Source organism: Plectropomus leopardus, chromosome 11 (assembly GCF_026936395.1).
Source record: "Plectropomus leopardus strain MGB_pleo_1.0 chromosome 11, ASM2693639v1, whole genome shotgun sequence".
In the NCBI taxonomy this organism is placed as follows: Eukaryota; Metazoa; Chordata; class Actinopteri; order Perciformes; family Serranidae; genus Plectropomus; species Plectropomus leopardus.
In genome coordinates this window covers 17,626,881-17,649,018 of record NC_142186.1, presented here as the reverse complement: position 1 = coordinate 17,649,018, position 22,138 = coordinate 17,626,881, and the positions used below count along the sequence as shown (strand labels likewise).

General features: G+C 39.5%; 2 protein-coding genes across 2 annotated transcripts in view; both read right to left on the bottom strand.

The window, feature by feature from the left end:
* Positions 1-560: 560 nt before the first annotated feature.
* On the bottom strand, positions 561-9,138 carry fxyd5 (FXYD domain containing ion transport regulator 5). Its single transcript, XM_042489424.2, has 10 exons — positions 8,930-9,138; positions 7,672-7,717; positions 4,766-4,864; positions 4,351-4,479; positions 4,213-4,263; positions 3,569-3,631; positions 3,117-3,146; positions 1,407-1,481; positions 1,265-1,310; positions 561-748 (listed from the first exon to the last, which is right to left on the bottom strand). Exons 1-10 carry the CDS (start codon positions 8,984-8,986, stop codon positions 724-726), a joined length of 621 nt encoding a protein of 206 aa, XP_042345358.2. The 5' UTR covers positions 8,987-9,138; the 3' UTR covers positions 561-723.
* Positions 9,139-11,487: 2,349 nt separating this feature from the next.
* The window catches only part of nphs1 (NPHS1 adhesion molecule, nephrin), an 81,377-nt gene continuing 70,726 nt past the window's right edge, over positions 11,488-22,138 (bottom strand). Inside the window, exons 24-32 of the mRNA XM_088084130.1 lie at positions 21,287-21,398; positions 21,032-21,213; positions 20,866-20,916; positions 20,423-20,545; positions 19,798-19,846; positions 19,355-19,487; positions 17,360-17,438; positions 16,973-17,139; positions 11,488-16,808 (exon numbers count right to left, since the gene is read on the bottom strand). Of these exons, the coding sequence (XP_087940256.1) occupies positions 16,716-16,808; positions 16,973-17,139; positions 17,360-17,438; positions 19,355-19,487; positions 19,798-19,846; positions 20,423-20,545; positions 20,866-20,916; positions 21,032-21,213; positions 21,287-21,398 (989 nt within the window). The 3' untranslated portion in view covers positions 11,488-16,715. The remainder of the gene's footprint in view (positions 16,809-16,972; positions 17,140-17,359; positions 17,439-19,354; positions 19,488-19,797; positions 19,847-20,422; positions 20,546-20,865; positions 20,917-21,031; positions 21,214-21,286; positions 21,399-22,138) is intronic.

Sequence of the window (22,138 nt, the reverse complement as noted above, 5' to 3'; positions counted from 1 at the left end):
CTTGGTTTCTCCCAGTTTGTTGTCTGCATCATTAAGATGCCATATGGATGCAAAGATAATGCCCCAGTGGATTCTTGTTTAATCTCGGGCTTTACTCACTTACAAGCACAGAGTCACTAAGAGGCTTAGACACCCCTTACTAAACATCACGTTTTTGTTGAGATTGAAAGTTTAAAGAGCGTGCAGCATCTATCAGGAAGAAGTGACCCAGCTTCAGTTTTAGATCCTGACTGAACATAAGCGTGCAAGATTGTCAGGTAGGGGATGTTATGGGTTATTCTTCATAACCTTTAATAATAATCCTGGCTGTGAGACGCTGCCTATGGCTGTGTTATAAGTTAAAAGATACAAAGGTCATTAAAACAAGCCTGCTTCAGGCTGAAGTTGTGATTAAAATATGAATCATCTCTTCCTTATTTGCAGAGATAAGGAATTGCTTTTTTTTAATTATTATTATTATTTTTTTTTTACTTTTTTAGAGCAGTGTTCCCAAGTATAGTAGTGACATTCGACAAAAATTAAGTTTGGAATTATTCCATTTTTTCCACTTGTCAACATGATTCACATTTGCTATGTTTATTCAGTGATTTTCTGAGCAAAATACTGTCAGTCGATCCACATTCACACTCATGCTGCCAGCTTTTGGTTGAGTTTTTTTTTTTCTTCATGGACTTCTGGTTGATTTCTTGCAATGCCACACTTAAATATACATGTTCTCTGTCCTTATCCTTGGACCACTCGATATGATCTGGAAAAAAACAAAAACAAAACACATTTAACATTTAAAGAATCAAGCACTACTGAAGCAATCAATTATATCTATCAAAACCAAATATACCACAGTAAGGATAACAATGTGGTTTGCAGTTGCTGCAGTTGGTCTGTTACCTTTTCACCCAACAAATAGCTTAATCATAATCTTTTTGATCTATTAATTCATTCATCACATAGATTTTAGTCAGCATTCTGTTGAGATATTATGTGTCTGAAGTGACTGATTGTTTGCCATATATCATCCAGTGGCCCGTGATATAAATTACTTAACTCATTCAACTGCAGTTTCCCCAACAGCAGCTTGATATAAGCACTGCTACCTTTAATGCACATGGACTGTAATTTAGTCAAACATCACTTTTGTCTGTCAGCTTTCATTGTCTTAAATTATTCAGCACTTGTGCTAATCAGGCACCTCTCAAATGCAGAAAAAAAACCCAAATTCACATTCACTAGAAATAATTAAATAAAGAAAATCATAAGTACTTACTTAGATGACCTCTTTCGACAGCTGGGCAGCCGGCAGACCCTGCCACCTACAGTTAGATATATGCAAAAGAGTGAGAAAGGAAAGCTGAATATAATTACAGTGGTTTACAAAAGACTGAAGTGGCATTCAGACTCAAACTTACAGCCAATGACCATGATGCCCACGATGAAAAGTACTGCTGCGATGGAAAGTCCAATTTTGCGCAGGGACTCATAATCTGGACACATAAAACACGAATCAGGCACTCAACCACAGACATGACAGGTAATAAACCAGTGACAGGGAGAAGTGAACTACATAGAATCAAACCAGTAGTTTTGCAGTGGCTTGCTGGTACATCAACTATAATAATATTTGCATCGTGAATCAAGTAGTTACATTACATTTTCCATGTTTTTGCACAGTTAACTATTAAAACTACAAAAACTATTGGGCCATCAAACAAGATGTTTAAAAAAAATAAATAAATACATTTTACCATTGCTTCTTGAGTGTAATTGAGGCCCCTTTAATTCATGCTGATAACTTTGACAGAAAAGAAATTCATTCATCCGAGCAGAATTTATAAAAACAAACTTCAGTTTATTAGGTGTCACTTAGTCAGAAGTATTGATTTTTTCAGTTTATTTACAACTGTTCTGACAAGTTGTTGCATGCTATTTTATAAAGTTTAGAAAGTCTTCTGTTGATGTATTTATTCTGGACATTATCTAATTTTTCTAAGTTCTTGTGAATAATTCAAACTATATGGTTTATTGGAGTCTTATAGCTCCTTAATGATTTTTCTTACAAAAGCTATGCGTCACTTTTCTTCTTTTTCAGATATTTATCTATAAAAATGTGTAGTTGGAGCCCTTTGCTTGCAAAGATGACTTTACTGGTGCATTTTGGACAGTCTCAAGCATGAACCCTTGTTATCTCTAATTTTCCCTTAAAATGATTCTAAAAATGCATGCATTGTATACATTGCATTGGGTTATGTGATATTTGTAGTTTATGTGCGTCTTCATTTTTCCATTGATCTTGATTCTAAAGGTCATCATTTATAGTCTCTTGCTAAATGTTTCTGGCCCTGAGTACGTGTTTTCGTTACCTTTCAGGCTGTGACACCAGCTGTTGTTGTTGTTGTTTCTGACTGTTACTGACACTCCTCCTACTTGGGAGAGGCCATTGTTGGGCGGTTCATTCATTCAAAGATGGATCATACCACGCAATTATATATTCTCTGTCCTGATTGTTGTTTGAACCTCACCTGTTCATATGAACTGACATCCCTGCTTGTTTTATCAAGCTGATGATGGCTTTGTAGCCAAAATGCACCGGTTTCTATTTATTTTGCCCACTTTAAGTACATTTTATCTTTGAGTGGCAGTGTTCTGTTTCTTATTGCTTTTTATTAACACATGCAGGAGAAGTTGTTGCCTGCTACTTTAGAAACTGAGATGGTGTAATACTGCCACCTGGAAAAAAGTTTCTGATGTTAGGTGTCTGGCTGATGGACATTGTTTATTTAACCAAAGCTTACATTACTGACACATTTATCTTTTGGCACATTTTGCAAATTCATTAAACTGATTGGCATTTTATTGCTGGCATGCAATTTTTTAAATTTAGATTTTGTTATATTTTTTCTGCTGTACATTGTCAATCTGATTTTTAATTTTTTTTTTTTTAAATACAAAGTAGTTTGAGATACTTTTTCTAAGTAGCTTTAGTTAACCGAACAGATTTCTCCATAGAGTAGCTTTGCTGTAGCTCAACTTCTTCCAGTGTAAAGTAAAGCTACACTGTCAAAGCCGCTTCCCTAACACTGATAATAACACAATAAACACAGTCAAATGTAGCTTCTTACCATAGGTGAAATTGTCATCAGAATTCTTATCTATAAGCAGTCAAAGCAAAAAGAAAAGTATTGAATTAAGTTTGACTGTTGAACACAGAAAGCCTCTACAGGAAGAGAAAAAAAAAAGAGCAGAGAGACGATCACGGGGGAACAACAGTCAGAGATAGCATGACAGATGTACTGGTCCTGCTGACATGCTATTGATGGTGTATCAAACCGCTATCTATGCTAAACCAGCACAGTATGAGAACACACATATCTTATCTCTTCTTGCATAAGGTACAATCAAGCATTAATCTGTTGGCAAGAGAGGAAGTGAGGTGCTCTATTCTACCTCTCTGCTATGGGTTTTGTTTGGAAGACAGGGAATTGTGATACTGTCAGTCTGCCATGAGATAACAATAAAACTGCAACGCCTGTGGCATTTAAGGTAACTATGGAGTAGTAAAAATTTTAGTCACCCGGGGTGAAAGCTTCTTTGGTGGGGTTCGGAGTTTTGGATGGGGAGGATGTCACTGTGGATGCTGAAAAAAGACAGTAAAAACATTAGTTTCCTTGACTTTTTTTGTATTTTTATCTCTAAAGTCTAATATTTATAATGCACAGGTTTATAATGCAAAACATAATTTCATGTATTGAAAAAATATTTTTTTCCGGGACATATTGACTCCTTATCTTTGCCATGCAAGTCCACACTTAATTACTTCTCATTAAATTCCAGGTGCAGTCCTATGTTTAACTCCATTTTTAATTGAATTTCTGAATATTTCAGTGGAATGACTCTCTTAGGAAATTTAGGCTGACACTTTTTAAAGCATATCAGCGCTCTCTCTGTTGCGCTCACTCGAGTTCCCTGCCTTTCCCTGGTGCTGTAAAATACAGCAGAAATACCCCTCTGTATATCTCAACAAGGACAGGGAGTTTAACATTTTCTAATTACCTCATAATTAGTTTTGAAGAGAGAAGTCTTTACTGTAAGCCTTTGCTATTGGTGTGAGGAGAAGTTAGAGCCTATTGGAGTGCTCGTGGTATATCTACTGGCTGAACTTAACGCCTCCACCAACTGGGTGTTCGAACATGTGAAGGAGAGGGTGCAGATTGTTACCTGGAGGGGCTATGGACATTGTTTGTGGTTTTGTTGTCCCCCCTGTGGGAGCTAAAGGGACAGAAACATAAAAATCACATCAGGTCTTATTGGAATTATAGATGTCACATATACAGCACTGACAACACTCGTGGCTACCTGTTGACATCATAGTGTCTGATGTGGCTGTGCTGACATTGACTGGGTTGCTAGGTTGCGGCTGCCTTGTGGTTCCTTCAGCAGCAGGAGTTTCCATGGTGGAGTCAACATTTCTAGTGACTCTTTTTCCTGTTGCATCAAGAAAACAACTGAATTACATGAAAATGTAGATAGATGGAAGGAATTAATGGGTGGGTGGGTATGTAGGCAGATAGACAGACAGACAGACAGACAGACAGACAGACAGACAGACAAATAGACAGACAGACTGATAGATAGATGATAGATAGATAGGAAAAATAACTTTTATGACTAACATTTTGGATTATGGATAGTAACTGTGCAAAATGAAAAAAGCCTGGAGAGTGAAGAAGCTGCAAAGTGGCATTTCTCAGCGTAGCCACAAGTACCGTACCAGGGGGAGTCGGAGCAGCGGGCATTGCTGTTGAGTTTGTCCTATTGTTGCTCACAGACACCATTTGATCTGCGGGTGTGGAAGTCTGAGCTCTCGAAACTGTGGGGGAAAAAAAGGACACATTTTAGTCACCAAGAGCACAAGTCAGATGAGGCCTCGCAGCATGGCCTCGATACAGTAAACTTTACAGGAGGAACAAAGTGCAGTGTTGTTTACCCGAGCGACTTTCTTAAACAATGCTGTGATGTATTCCTGGCAGAAGCCAGACTTGAGAATGCGTCTGACCATGCCGGGGAGAGAGAGGCCTGCAGATGCACTGAGTATGTCACAGTAATAGTCCTGTGAGTGGGGCAGTGCGGCACAGTTACAAAGAAGTGGCTCTCACAAAACCTCTGGCCACAACAGAGCTGGATTGTTGTGTGAGAGCGCGGGACAGTGAGGCCGTTGTCTGTTTACTCACTCAGCACCTTCCAATTAGTGCTGAAGCTCTACAAAACCTCTACTTTCTTGAGCTAATGCTGTGATCCCAACTACTTTAATGAACCCATACTTGACTAATGATTTACAGCTGATGCTAATTTTCGATGTGCCAGATATATTGTGTGTGCATGACAACCTTAATTTTTTGTAGTAAACCTTTTATATTACAGTCATCTGTTCTACAATGTTTAATGTGAGCTTACTCTGAGCTTACAGTTAAATTGGACCTTCTGTCTTCCAAGCCCACATTAAATCCACATAATGTATACTTAGTATTCTTAAATTACAGTATCCTACTTTTTTACATAATTAATACATAATATATAATATTTGTGACAAGACTTTATGTAAATTTTTCAACATTCAAAGGGGAACTCGGTTATCGGTTTACTCATAAAGAGGAATACTCCTCTGAGATGGTGATGTCATGCATATGGGCATTTATCAACACATCCTAACTCTAAACCTACTAAATACCAGTGTTTGGTCAGTGGCCCTCATTGTCAAACTATGATGCTCTGGGTACCCTTCCAGCATCAGTTTTTGATGCTTGGGGACGGCATATCAATTTACTCTGCATTCTATATTTTCATAATAAATGTCAGGAAATGCACAGCTTTCACTGGTAAACGCAAGAAAACTTACAACACTGGTTGAAAAAACCCTTTTGAGGTTTACTTCCTTTGGTTAAGACAATAAAGCGCCATGGTTTTGTTAAGAAAAAAACCCACACATGGTTTTGAATAAAATAAGCACAACTGTCACTGACATAATGCAGCGTCTCGTGACAAACATTTAATTTGAAATGTGACACAGTCACTAACATATTATGCTACACATAAAAGCACACTGCCTTGTTATTAAACTAACTCGATCGACTTTTGGTTTCTCACGTGATAAAAACACCAGCCTCCTGGGTAAAAGTCTGGAGTTTTTTTGACTCATTAACCTCTCCTCCAACCCTCCCTATGCAGATATTCTCATTCTTTATACTAAAGCAGTTTAGAGCATCAAAAAATGCCAGTGCCTGATGCATCTCATACCACTGCTAAAGGCTGCCATGGTTAATGTTTGGTGTCTGACGGCGAGAGCCACTGTCCAATGGCTGGTATTTGTCTAGGTGGGAATGTAACCGGGTTGTATTTACCCAGCAGGTAGAGTCCACAGTTCTAACTGGGGAGGAGAAAAAACTAATGGTCTGGCTTCTGCTGCATCAGTTCATACCACTGTTTAAAATCTGCCTTTAACAAGTCTCCCACTGTTATAGAGGTGACATACTACAGTACTGTTGCACCCTTTATGATGCAAATTAACAAGCTGCAGCTTAAAGTGACACAATGCTGAAAGAAGAAATAACCCATTCTTCCTCTTACTAACAATATGTTGAACTCATGAGCAATTAATAACACCTTAGCCAAATCTAAAACGTTTAAAGGCTCTGCCGTGACAGTTTTACCTCGTCTGATATGACCAGTATCATAATTTGACTAAACTTCATCACATAAGTGTCAGTTTTCTGACTTTATGACTCTCAACTGTTTTCATTTTAGCATGGTATTACAGCAATTTGCAACCAAACTGCCTGCTGTTCAGAAAAAGTTGCTTTAACCAGGTGTGTCAAACTAATTTTAGTTCAGACAGCCCAATTTGACCTTAAGTGGGCCAGACCAAGTGAAACCATTGCATAATAACCTATAAAAACACCTCATTTCTTTTCCTTTCTTTTAGAGGCAAATGTACATTCTAAAAACATTCATCAATTTACAAAACAGATGATGAACAGCCTGAGATTGGTAATAAAATAAGTGCAATTTAAACATTAGATTTTCCACATTTAGTCAGTATATTAGTCACTGTCATCACATGTACATTTCCGTTGTTTAGCAATCAGGTTTCGCAATATTATTTTAAGATAGAGGTAAGCACTGAAGCTGCTGTCAAAATATTTTGCAATATATTCAGTATCTTAAACTATGACCACATTAAGTATTCATATTCATAAGTTTCATTATTTCAGAGAATTTTCCATGAAGGAGGCTACTCCCTGTTTAACTTGCTTCTGAAACCTGGCACCTCTTAGCCAATATATGAAGTGGGCTGGTTTATTCATTTGTAAAGCTTTACACTTTGTAAATACAAACTTTTTGTCGTTAGTACATTTAAAAAAATGGATTACTGCTTAATCTTTAAATTTTGATTTTGATTATAGTTATTCAATAGGGAAGGTATCTCTAAAATCCATTTTTGGCTTCTGAGCTCTCCTGCACAGTGCTTTCACTTAAAAAAAAAAAAACAAAAAAAAACTTAACTTAACTAATTGGACCCTTTCCAGAGGCCATATGTTTCACACCCCTGCTTTAAACTCAAGTCACATGTGTGCTCTCAGTGAGCTAAATCATTGCAAGCAGAGTTTTTTTTCTACTCACCTCTTAATAACACAAACAGGAAAAAGGTCAAGGAAGTCAAATACATCTGAAAGAAGAAAAAATACACGTTATAGGAAGAGAAGGTAAAAACAGGCTGTATGTTAAGTGGTGTCTTTACATACTGTAGTGGTGTCACAACAACCTGTGTTTGTAAAATTGAAATGACCTCAACCACTTTATCTAAGACTATGTTACGACTGTTTAACAAGAGCACAAGTACAAAGTACACTACATGGTAAATTAAAGGATTGAAACAAGAGAGCATTCATTATGGAACATTTTGTACAGTTAAAATCTACAAGACAGGAAATCGTTCTCACTGAGGTTTAGCACCCACCACATGGCCTCCTCTCCTTCCTCCTAAAGCACACAGACAACGTCTCCCACACGCCTCACGAAGCATGACAAAAAACAGATTCATACTTTGAATGTCAAACTTTATAAAACACACATATCACAACCACGATTTTTCTATTCATTTGTCAAAAAAAAAGTGACCGAGCTGGCTGCACATTGTGGATGCGATCCTCCCACACATGTCTGCGTTGAACTTTGTGGCACTATTGATCAAACTTCATAACATTTTTCTAAGGTCGCTGCTGTCACCAATTAAAAAAAAAAGACTTTGGAGGATGTGTCAAAACAACCACTTTTAACATAATGGGAATCCTGTACTGGTGAGCTGCATTCTCTGAATCAGTGGGAACACATGCTCCCTCCTCCCCCTCACAACATATCACCCCTAGCTTGAAAGAAAACACTACAGAAAGAGAGGCAAAAAGCTCTCCAATATTACATGATTTTATAGCAATGCAGAGAACAGCAGAAGCAGGTGGAGTGACGGATGAAGTCTAGGCCAGTGGCTCAGTTTGAATCCACCCCTAGCAGAAAATGAATCTCGATCTTTGACCTATCCTGGTGGCAGCTCGTCCTCAGGGCTTGGAACAGTGTGACAGGTGAGCGTCCGTGGCCGTCATGAGCTGTGACAGCTCAGATTAGCAGGTCATGCCAATCTTCATTTCACTCCAGAGCATATGTCAAGATGAGGCCTGTTTCCCCTGGGCTGTACAGGCGTCTTTCCCTTCCCCTAGCCTGACCTGCCTGCCCGTTTGTCACATCTAGCACCCTCACTCACTCTCCGTCTGTCTGTTCATCCGTTTGTCTGTCATCCTCCATCAATCTCCCTTCAGTACGCCTCGCCAAAAAACGCCCCACAGCCCTCTGATATTTAGTCATCCATCCAGGCTATTATGCTTACCTTAGTATCCATCCTGCGAGGTGCCCCAGTCCACAGATTCATCCGCATCCTCATCATCCACGCTGCTTTCCTCCGTGTGTCACTTCTGAAAGGCTGATGGGCTAACTGCTAACCAACCACACCCATGCACTCGCCATCACTACTTCCTCATTCAATTGTCTGAACTCAGTCTTTCAGTCTCTCGCGCACCCACTCTTTCTCATGACATGGCCTCCTCCTTCTTGTTCTTTGGCTTCTAGTCTTTCACTCTCACTCACTCCGCTGTGATCTCTGTCGTAGTTCAGCAGTCTCTCAGCGCTGCGGCTTGTCTTCCTACTTTATCTCTCATTTCCCTACAGTACAGTCTTTTATTATACCTGTGTGTTTGCCTGTCTATCATCCTGTCTGGCGTGCTGTCTTTTTCCATGTTTGAACAATCTTTTCTGTCCACAGGTCCATCTGTCATCCTGTGTCCATGTTGCTGTCTCCCAAACAATAAATGAATGACCTTGCTGTAATGACAAACTGATGATTAAGTCAGAAAAGCTCTACATATTATTGGCATCTTAAATCATACAGCTTCCTTTCAATGTGGACGAGTTTTTGTTAAATATCCTCACTGGTACAGAAAGACATTGGCGATGTTTTGAATATACACTTGACTTTAACAGCCAACTTGTTAAAGAGGTATTCAAAGTAGCAAATCTGTTTGAAAATACTTTAATACATCTTAACTTACTGAAAACTCATTGAAAAGTCTATGTCTCTATTGTAGACACACATACCTCAATTAATGCGTGGGCTTTTGTCAGGTGTTTCAACTATTTCTTCAAGGCTGCAGAATTGCTGCATCTGATTGTGACCCAACAGCGTTACCCAACTGAGCTACACAAACCTAGACTGTTACAGCAGACAAAGCCTGCAATTCATCCACGCTAGCAGAGGACACTCTTTGTTCAGAGTGCTCGGGATGCTTTCGGCTTAGTTTGGCCTCCGTCACATTTTTATGGTTTCACTAAAGAAATTGTTCAATCTTTCTTTAAAACAGTTTTCATCATGACCTTGCTTCTAAAAGTGCTCTATTATCTCATGTTTTTTTTTTACACATATATACAAAAAACAGCTTATTTGCATATATAAACTGTTGATCCGCCCATTTTATGCTTCCAGCCAATCAGTGGCCAATCAATTAGCTTGTACGCAAATATGACAAGAATGTCAATCTTTTAAAGTAGCTGCAAGGAGTTTTCAACTGGTTATGAAACAGTCTTAGTTTAATACTGATGCCTTTATGTTAAGGTACATAAGCAAATGAGAACATCAGCAAGAAGATTAGCTAGTTCTATTTGGTTATTGCTAATGCTTGTCCCCAGGTCACATTCCTTGCGAAATCCAACAAAACTATTTACATCACAGACCAGAGAGGCCTATGTTTACATTTTATGGGGCAAAGTTTTGCATTCTATAGTGTTTTAGCCAGTTTAAAAGAAGCAGAAGGAAATTTTGTTATTTTGTAGTTATGGCTGATACTGAAGCTGAAGTTAAAAGAATCAAAACTGATCTTGAATTGGTGCCCTTCCTCCTTGACAGCTATGACATATGCCTAACTTGACATGAAACCTAGGTGTAAAAACAATACTAAAAAAAAGTTGACTTTGTTTCACCATCGTCATATTACATTTACAAATCATACATAGCCACAATTAGATACATTATCTCAAAGCTATGCATCCTGCAAACTGTTGTGTTTTGAAAAAAACAAACTAGTATTAAAAACTGGAGAAGTACACTCTGTTGGGTGTAGATTTCTACCAGGAAGTCACCAGGGGCTGATCGCAGTCATTCTAAAAAATACACATGACCCAGCTGTGCCTTGTGGAATAGTCCCTTTTCACCTCGTATCGTGTCTAAGTTTGGTGGATCACAACATATTGTGTGGGGAATTGAGCTGCAGGTGCTCTGATTAAAAGTGAGATCAAACTATGGATTTTATTTTTTGAGTGATAATGAAGGCCAAGATGTGGCCGGCCAACAGACTTGGTAATGTGTCTTGTTCTTAGCAGATTTTGTGGTTGTTTATGAGGAATGAGGAGTCAGCTGTCAATAAAAGATAAAAAACCGTCAGTAAAACGGAGAGAGATCCTTGGCCGTACAGGCACACTTGAGTACACAAAATATTAGGCTGATTGGTCCAGTAGTATGTGAGATCAGCAGCAGACACACAATCACTCTCTCACCCGCGTACATATATCCAAATGCATGACCCCCTTCAGGCTTGCACCAGTGTGAGATGATAAGTTGTTAAATTTTTTGTTCAATCAATTCCAAAACAAATGCACACGCTAGCCAGTTCAAAATCTTTATGACAGAAGGCAGTGGTGCTCTTGGGAAACGCAGTCTTCATTTTGGGAAACACTACCACTTTTGTCTGTAGGGGCTATCAAAATCAACACAAAATTAAAGTTATTTGTAGTTGGTTTAATTGAACACTTTGAGTTGAACACTCAATTTGATCTTTTTGTCCATTCTTTTTTATATTACTTTTGCTGGGCATTTTGTTTACTTACAAGTTTACAGGATTTAGCTCTCAAACTTTTCTTTTTTATTGTATGCATGCAGGTTTACATATAGAGTATGTGTAGAGAAACATTTGAAAATGCATTTCAGACACAGGTACATATAAAGGGGTCCTCTAAAAGCAGTGACCTGTCTATGTAAATACAAACCGCAGTATATGACATGAATTATGAATGCAAAAAAGTAAACATTCACAAAATGTATTTGTACAGCATATCCTCTTAGACTGAGTTAATAATAACCGGTTGTTATTCTCTATTATTTGTCCTTTTGTCATCTGTTTATCCTTGTGTTTGAGTGGGAGTAAGTGCATTTAAATGAGTGAGATGCAGAGAGGGAAATGTGGATTTAAATGTGCTTACATATGAAAAACAAATACACGCACATTTAAATGAGACTTGAAAAAGAAAGATATTTTTCTTTTGTTGAATATACTGTATACCTTTGGGGATAAATACCAGGAGAGTAATGCTTGTCTGGATGTGAATTTTGTTTAATGGAGCCTACACTATATCAAAGGAGGAAAATGTGCACTGTAAGAGTGCAGCGTTTTAACAACGATAAAAATCCAAAGCTCGGCTTCATGTTGTTTTGCTTGCAGCCTATCTGAGCTCTGTAAGCATGTCTGCTTATAGACATATAGCAGTCAATTGTTTTGTTATGTCTCTTGTCTTTTCACATGGGATGGTGCACTGCATACACTGCGGACAATTATAAAAGTAATCTATAATTAAAGATGCTCTTTTAGTTTCAACATGCTTTCAGATGTGCCCTTATCAATATCAACAATTGATTGTTTTTACTTTCTGGTTATCTCTCATGGACTACTGTTATATTTATTCAGTTGTATTCTTTCATCCACCTTGGAGGGCAAATTACATCCTCATTACTGACAACAGAAGCGCACAGCCACAAAGTGAGTCATAATAACTGCCAGTAAAATCATGTTCTAATTTGTAAAACCTGTGGTTGCTTTTGATTTGATTTCTATTTAGTTCAAATTGAAAAATCTGAATAATGAGAGCAATGACAGGGGTTTGCGGAAATCTGAGTTAAATTTGAGTTAGCTCCCCACTGGTAGCACAACCTGTTAAAGTGATAAAAGGATATTATTCAATCCCGTGTTTGTTTTTCCACAACAACATTCGGGAGTGGGGTAAAAAGGACGCGGAAACACTGCCAGAGCCGAGGTAATTAAAGTCTCTTATTTGTTTCTTTTTTGACTTAATTGTGCACTTGTGCAGCCTGAATGTTTGGAGCTCCCTCGAGATTCTTCTGAACGCATCATATCAAAACGTTCACGAGGCAAATGAGGAAAAATAGAAGTTGACGTACAGTATTGAGCTGTCAAGCCTTCAGTTTAGCAGATTACCCGTTCCTGCCTGAGCCGAAATGATGCATCATGAACAGGCTTTGGTATGAACACAGCAGTCATCTTGACAGGAACTTAAACAATTGTTCAGTAATGAGACAAACATACCTTGACAGCTCATGATGGAGAATAGTGAACCTAATTGAGGGAACGCAGATCTGTGAAGCACTGAGATTTATCTCAAGGCAGTCAGGCCCCATTGAGAAAACAGAATGTTGCAGGTTTATACAAATGTGTGGACAACAACAGCCTCACCAGGATTTAACTATCACCTCTCTCAGTAAATATTTCCATTGTATCCTACAGTTATACCACTAAAAACAAGTGATGCAGTGTAAAGCTCAGTCCCACGATGACAAGTTATAACAAGTTATGAACCAGAACACATCATCTTTATCAAAAAAGAAAAGTGGACATTTCTATTAAGGAACAATAAGTCAAGATTTTCTTGTGCTGTATTTGTGTGTTTCGTGTGTGTACTCATGAGACTGATGTGACGAATCGTGCTCGAGGGAAAAGCAGAAGTTGGAAGCAGAAACAGGATGCATGCATAACGGCTCTGTGTATGAATATAACAAGAGCCAAGTCACTATTTGTGTATTTTACAAGGCAGCAGGAACCTAAAAGAGCCATGGAAACTTTGAGGAAGTTTCTGATCTCTGCACAGTGAACATTAAAAGACGAAGTTACACAAATATACAGAGCAGCCTCGTTATTGTAATCCAGGAAGACACCATCTATTTTTTTTGCATGTGTTCTTTAGGTTCTCAGGCTGGTGTGCCAATGACAGCATCAGTCTGCAGCTTAAAGGCCCAGTGTGTAGGATTTAGGGGATATATTGGAAAAAATGTAATTTAATGTAATATGTATGTCTTTGGTGTATAATCAGTTGTTGTGTTTTCTTTACATTCAAATGAGCTGTTTATAGCTAGCCGGTTATTGGCTATGGATCTTCCCATGTTGAATGGCCATATTTCTACAGTAGCCCAGAACGGACAAACCAGACACTGGCTATAGATTTGTGTTTTTTAAATTTTGCATTAGCAACTATAGTTTGCTGCCTCTCCACCACAAGAATGTCAGCAAAAAAAACTCCTTAATATCTGGATCTAAAGTTATCTGAGAAAAAAAGTATAGCACATATTAGCAGACCATCTCCGAAATGCCAGCATCAGAGAAACACTGATTTGTAACGTAAAACTACTTTATTCAGTGTTTTTACCTGTTTAAATCATCTGGTCTGTTTCTTTTGGAGAGGAAGACACCAGCTTCTGGTAAAAGCCTCCAGAACAATAACCCCCAAAGAAATTGTAACCAGTAGAGTTTTCAGCTGGTTGCAATCTGCAATCCTCACCGATATATGCAACTAAATCCCAGTAAATCCTACACACAGTTTCTTAAAAATGCACATCATCAGTAATGTATAATGATCAGATATACTGTGTACTCAAGCTCCCATACTACCAATGTGTCTTACTCATGCAAAAAAGTGCTGGCCAATACTCTGGAAGATCTCAAGACCTCTTTATGGTCTCTATTCCATACCCCGAACAGACATTGGAAAAGGGGCATTTATGTATTCTGCATCCTCTGCATGGATTATGTTGCAAAATGACTCAAAACTAAAGACATTAATATTGGTAAGTGCCTTTAAATCCATGCTGCATGTGTTATAGATCTCTAACCACACTAGCAGTAGGGCTCAATGGATGGCAATGGCATAACTTTTTGATTGATGACCATGAAAGATGGTTCAAACATTTATGTTCCCCTCAAGATAAATCCTACCAACTTTGGTGTTTCCCTGACTTCATCCAGCACCAGCAGGTCAAAATCTAAAATGCCCAATACTTTAGTTTATATAAGATATCTGCAAAACTAAAGACATTCCCATCAGCCTCAGCTGTACTTTAGTGTTAAATAGCAAATGTTGGCTTCCTAACAGGCACAAACAAAGACGCTGAATCGGACAAACACTATACCATGGGTACATATAATGACTTAATCTTGCTCTTACAGACTTTCCAAGTGGTATCAGACTTGATCTGATGGTAAAACAAGTCATTTTGTGAGGGTTGTGATGCTAAAAAAAAAAATCTATCCACTTATTTACAAACATCCCTCACAATGTAAGTCCATGTGAAAAAGCATCTTTTGACCCTATGGCATCGTGTGAAGGATGCAGAAGTTGATGTTAAACTTCAGTCACTATGAAAAAATGGCATCAAAGCCTGGTGCACTTCCTAGGGGCCTGCGTGATACCTTCCTGACATCCGTGTATTAGCACCTGTCATGAGCATGGTAACCATACGGCAACCTCCAGGGATGAAACATGAAGACAACAAGAAGTGAAACAAGAAGAAGAAACTGCAGTTCTTGTAATAGCCACTTGAGGCTGGCTCCTGAAGCAAGCCAATCCCCATAGACCCTTATGTTAAAACGGCTAACTTTACAGCAGAAAAAAAGCATGTTTGCAGCCTGGTACAAAACACAGTTTTGGTCTCAACAGCTAATTTTTCCTATTCATGATAACTGTACAGGGGGGATCCACCCCTAACTCATTCGCGGCTCTAAACCCCCCCCCCCCAATATACCAATGGTTAAAATACCATACTCGAGGCTTCAAAATGGACTCCACAAACTATGGGCAACACCATGGTACGAGGTTCATGATTTTTATAGCCTTTTTTAAAAAAAATTCTTTTATGTTAGAATTGGTTTTATCTTGTTGTAAAAATGAATAATTCTTTTATTCGATTTTATATTGGATTTTACTGTCAATTTTAATTTGCTGTCTCGTGTGAAATGACTCTGGTTTTTAAAATGCCCTATAAATAAACATTAGAATTATTGGCTACAGTGTAATGCTATACTGAACTCCTTTTCTTTGAACTATAATTTGAACAATAATGAAACCCACACGAAGAGGGAAGTATGTTTTTGTACCAGTAGCCACAGTAGCAGTTTAGCCTCTCCTCCTGACTCTATCTGTCTTTGACTGTCCACTCTCAGCAAGACAAATTCCCTGCACGGTTTCTCTCTCTCACTGATGCTGTGAGCTCAACTTCAATCCGAGAGAAAACAGGATTAGAGTCCGGCCCTAGATATGGCTTTGCCTCCAAAAGACATAACCATGCTAAATACCACTCAGTACTATCCCATTGTCAGGATTCCCACAGACAAACTGTGAAACTCTTTGTATCAGAGAGGGGAGGGACAGGCCACTGTCACCAGGTCCCGTTCAGATACATGTTTGAAAATGTCGACATCAGATGGGTCAAAAAGAATGTTGTCTGCTTAGGAGGCACTGTGAGTCTGTGCTGCTTGTGTCTCAGTGCCAACCACAGTGTTGTCAGTCCATTTTTGTCTCTAACTGACTGATTCATGTCTACCTGCAGGCCAAAGGAGAGGAGGGGGGACTGTGGGTAGTGACCGTGACTTGGCTCCAAGACAGAGGGTAGAGGTGAAAGAACAAAATGTGGTCAAGGGACGACCAAGATTACAGAGGGGGAAGAAAATAAGCCGGTGGAGGGAAAAAAGCATGTCTAGATTGCATAGTTCTGCTCACTTTTTGTCTTCCCCTACTGCAGGTCAACTCAGTCCGAGGGAAACACTCAATGTTAACAATTTACACAGAAAAATTGGAAATGAAATACCGTGTTATACCACATCTGAGCACTGCAGCTACATTCTAATCTTGTGACGGGTACATTCAAGGTGACAAAGTGCAATATCATTCAAAAAGAATTAAAAAGAAAGAAATTGTATTCAATATCTGCTATACAATACTGCACTCAATGACAACAGCTCAGTCAAAAGCCCTGCTGTAGTGTATCTGTTTGTTCTGACCTTCTCATTCTAGACTAACTCGCCTCGTAGTTCAAAGGGAAGATCCGAATCCTTCTGCTGCTGTCGAACATCCATGAATTCTCCCACTCTCCCAGAACCCTGCTGAGAGACAGATTGCATCTCAGTTAGTGTTATATACCATGTGATAAAGCTACAGCACATCAGCACCTTTATAGACGATTTATTTTCAGTGGAATTGTGATAAAGAATGTAGATCACATATCAAATGGGAGCTCTCATCATAGGTTGGAGTTTTGTTTACAGACCTGAGGGGAGGTCGGTGGCCTCCATTCACTCCTTTGATGAGGCAGTTTGTGGTCAAACAAGGATGCAGGGGAAGTAAGAGGGGAAGCCAGGATGTCCTGGTATGGTCCCCATTCTCTTACATCTTCATACAGATGGCTGTTAGAGTCCACGGGGAGGTGGGTGACATCTTGAACAGCAAATGGAAATACATAAGAAAGACATGAATAATTGCTAGTGGCGAATATTAAAATAAATCACAGAGTACTCCAGTTGGCCCAAGCTGTTTGGTGCAAGTTCAAACAATGACAAATTTAGCTCCCCATTGGCTCAGATACTGCTTTGTATTTTGAATATGAGGTGTTCATTGTTTGTTACCTTGTTTACTCTAGGGTTTATTTGTGTCTCACCAAGCCTAACGTTTTCCTCAGAGAGTGGGCGGAGGGGTGGCATGTAGTCACCAGTGGGGTAATAATAATGGGAACTTCCCTGAAAATAGTGAAACAGAAGAGATAGCATCAGGCCAACTTTGACCTCAAGTGACTTCAGGTAAATGGCAAAGCCACGTGTTACATCAGTGCAGGGGGAAATTCTTGGAGGGTCCTTTGGCCTACATTATTTTGTCAACAGCCTCTTGAAAAATTCGCCTTCCTTCAGGACCTGCCTACACTTACACAGATATTTGTGTAAACAGATATTTCCTTCTACATTTTGGCCTCATGTTCACACCCAAACAGAGCTTTAGGTCACTGCTTTTGAAAAAGCGTTCTTTGGTGCAGATATTTGAAAACTCCAGTTACTTTCTATCTGTGTTGACATGGAAAAGGGAGCGTTTGGGAAACCTTATAGTCTCCTTAACTGACAAATGTCCACTGCTGCTTTATGTCATGAGCATGACTAGATACAATAACAACAATGGCCGACTACCAGTTTGTTTAGGTTTTGTTAGCAATGCTTGGTCGAATAACAACTCTACACTTAGACTTAGTAGTGGTCCCTTCACAGACAAGCAGAGGCATCCGCTGCCCCCAATGTTATCTGGTCCACCTCAGCATCTGCATTTTAAACTCTGCTACTGCAGTTTTCGATCAGACCTGGTCGAACCAGCAGATGGTGGAACAATTTCGAGTGAGTGGATAAGAAGTGGAAAGCAAACTTTTACATGTCATGAGCATCACTCACATCTTTAGGTGAGTGCTGCCAGAAAGTGTGCCAGGCTTTGAAGCCAATTTTTGTAGTTGCCAAATTAAAAAAATGTGGCAACTCTATATAATGCAGTTGAACCTTTTTCGGTTGATGCGCCACTGAACAACTTTGATAGGAAAGAAGGGGGCTTAGCTTCCAGTGCTGTATCCACTTTTCTATACATCCACAGAATTAACAGTGATGAGATCATCACTATGTGTTTGGAAAAAGGTAGCCTATGCACTTTACTACCTTTGCAATGAAGGGAGACAGCAGAAATGCTGGTGAGCATTTAAAGATGTTTTTTGTATTCTAGTGTGGAAAAATACATTTTCTAAAACTAAGGTTGTGTGGTCAGAAACCTTTATTAAACACCGGGAAATATTAATTTTTAAATATCTGTATAGGTTTAGACAGGTCTTTATACTGTGCATCCTTCTCTGAGATTTTGTAGTGGGTGTCTGGCTCCTCTCCAGCACAACATAGGTGGACATAGTTGCTGTGAAGTTTTAATTGGAGCTCCTGAAGAAAATATAGTCCCTTTGAAAATGGTTGACAGTGAAGAGGAACATCCAGACTAATGGTGATTTATAGAAAGAGATGTGCTGTTTTCAGAACTGTGAGGACCACCTCCATTATTTTGGGGTGTATGCAGAAATCTCAGGGGTAGATATCTCAAAACCTGTGCAAATAAAACCAAAACTATCTGCACTCGAGGCCAGATCCCACTACAGGGAGAGAGGAAAATGTGTTTTTTGGCTGAGCTGACCCTTACAGGTATGTACTCTTTTAAATTAGGTAAAAGATAAAGCCTTCCTCTGTGGGGATTTGGGGTTTCATTATACCCCATCCTGACAGCACGAAGCTATCTGTTTTCTTCTACCTCACTCAACAGTTTTCCTCAAGGTTCAAATCCTCGTTGGCCTTTTTAAAGTACAAAATGATAATTTCTCAGAGATCGATGTGCATTTTGAATGCTAATTGTGAGGTATTGATCTTTGTTCCATCTCTATGCACAGCTAAAGGTTTCATTAGTTTATCTATCCATTTTCCTTGTTATGGCTGAATTCTCCACTTCCTCCTCTGCCAGATACCATCACCCCCTGCCTAACCTCTTTCCTCCCCTCATCTGTTTACTCCCTGTGTACCCTCTCTACTGCCCTTTTCTCTTTCTCTCATCCTGCTCTTCCCTTTCTCCCTCCTCTCTCTGTTGTTCTCACCGCTGCATAGCTCTCGTAGACATTGCTGTCTGTTTCAGATCCAGAGTCGATGAGGAGGGTGCGCTGGGCTGCGGCGTTGATCTTTTCTCTGCTCTCATACTTATTGGAGTTGCTTACAGTTGACTGACTGGACCTGCACAGAGAAATCAGATTGTGTCATCTAATTTTACTTTCTGGATTCAACTCTTAATCCCCAGACATGCTAAACTCTTTGCACATATAGCACTTTTTTAATGCATACATTAAGCTTTAAATACACTTTTATTGCAGGACTGTGGTGCAAGTTTGATTATACTAATATGAAAAGATATTGACAGAGGCTTGTTGTTTTGCCCGCCTGGCTGTTTTAGTAGCTAGGTCAGCCAATGGATCAGGCCTTAGACTTCTTAGAGTGGATTGTATGTGCGTGTCTTTATTACTTCTACTGCAGGGCCTTAACTTACCCCTCCTCTTCACTCTTCTTTCCATCCAACACACTGCCTCCTCTACCTCCTGCAGTGGGAACACAAACAGGAGGAAAGAGGCTTAGTGTTAGGAAATAAGAACCTAAAGAGAGGAGCATCATCTCATAAGCACCAAAAATGATCAGAGCAATGGAGGGGCCATAAAGTGAGAGTGAGTGAAAGACACGTCAGTGTCAAAATCTCTGTAAAAACCAGAGGGCAGAGGAAGGTGAGGAGTAGAAAAATAAAAGATGGAGAGGGGAAGACCTGATGGTTAAAGTGAAGAACAAATAGGAAGAGACAGAAGGAGAGATCGAGAGAGGACATAACGCTAGCAAATGAGATAAAAGATATGGACGCAACACAGAAGTGACAGCTTTGAAGGATGAATGTGGCAGGAGGTAGAGGCTTAGAGAATAAGCAGAAGGAGAGGAGACAGGATAGACGGATAGAAAGAGGGACACAGAGAGATGAGAAGAGAGTGAGAAGCTGAGCTGACAATTGCATCATGGTTCTGGAGTAATCTCTTTAGAGTTCTGGTGAGGAATGGGGACATTATAATGCCAGAAAGTGACAACGGAGGAAACAGTTTCACATCCACAGATGAAAAGATCATTATAGTTACCTGTCTGGCCTCGCCATTTTTTCCATTTCAATCCAAAGAAGCAACCGAGTGAATTTAACACCAGCAGGACTCCAAACACCACACTGAACACGACTATTAAATAGGTCGGCAATCCACGAGCACCTAGTTCACATAACACCAGAAACATTAGCTCAGAGCATAACGCTCAAAGTTAAAAAGGGAGTAATATGGAAATCTGCAGAGATAAAGATTGACTGGGACAGACCTAACTCTCTGAATTGTCTTTATTGATTAAAGACTAGCAGAGGGGATAAGGCATGGGTGGGCACCATGACAACCACTACTCTCGTAGAGCAAACATTAACATCCTTGGAGGTGCATACATTAACATGATTTAGCCAAATGAAGCTAGCTGCTATGCAAACAGCAATTTCCAACTGCCCTTAAGAGCTTTTTTCAGGGAGTTGTCATAAAAGACTCACTCAAAGGGACTGAGTCATCATCTGTTGGGACTTTTTCTTCTTCAGGCCTCTCTGTAGAGAAAGAAAGGGAGAAACTTACATGCAACACATGTAAGCATGATATGTTATCAGATGGTTGTGCAGTAGAGTCCCTTCAGTGTCAAGCTGGGGGTTACTCCAAACTGACCCTTGGTGGTGATGGTCAGTATTGCATTGTTGTCAGCATAGTCACTCTCTCCCATTGCATTGAGTGCATTGACAGAGAAGTTGTAGGTGGTGACAGGCTGCAGGCCAGTGACAGTGAAGGTTGTTGCTCTGGGAGGAAAGACGTCCATGTAGAGGAAACTGGCTGACTGATCCCAGCGGTATCTGCCAACCAAAGGCTCTGTGTTATTATGAAAGGCTGTCATTCTTAAACCAACATCTTCCCTTGATATCTCACCTCACTCGAAATCTTTGCCGCAAACCGCCGTTGAAACCAGGGATCCACTCCAGAGTGACCGAGTCGTGGGAGACGCTGACTTGACGAAATGACGAAGGAGGATCTGGGTGACCTGGGGGCAAAAGAAAGGAAGAAATGTGATAAAAAGCAAACATGCGCTCAGATTTGTAAGAATACTGAAGAGCAGAACATCCTCACTTGACAGGTGTTTTTTTGAAAAGGCTTTAGGTGCCCGGAAATGGAGATGTGTGCGATAAGATAGTCAAGTGATTATACCTGCAGACTGTGAAATGACACCTGAGGCCCTGCTGGCCTTTAGGAGCATGCTTCCCCTACGGCCTCCTGCTCTGCTTTGGAGCAGTTATAAACAGACAAATTGATATTACTAAAAGAGAGTGCAGAGCAGATGTTCATCTTGATTGAAATAGAAGAGGAAGGAAAAATGATCTGAGCTATTCTCACTTTTCCCATTGGTCATACAGTTGTGTTTGAAAACACAATTATTCTTACTATTAGATGCAAGTAGGAGAAGTAACAGTAATAACTGTTTACTTGAGAGAAAAGTGTTGATTTGGGGGTGGACGTTGTGTAATTGGGCTGTGACACATATTTTTAGGTACTACAGCATTTTAAGTCTGGATGATTTAATGAAGAAAACTGATAATAAGCACTCATGATAAATATGAGTGAATATAATGAAATCAGGGAGGAGAAGAGATGATATCCATGGTCAAAACTTGTCAGTGAGCCTCTTTGTTTTTTATAAAATGTTTCTCTTCTTAGTCACAGTTTATTCCACAGGCTTTTTTTGACAGCAACAGCTTTGGATTTTCTAACAGCCCACCACTCCTT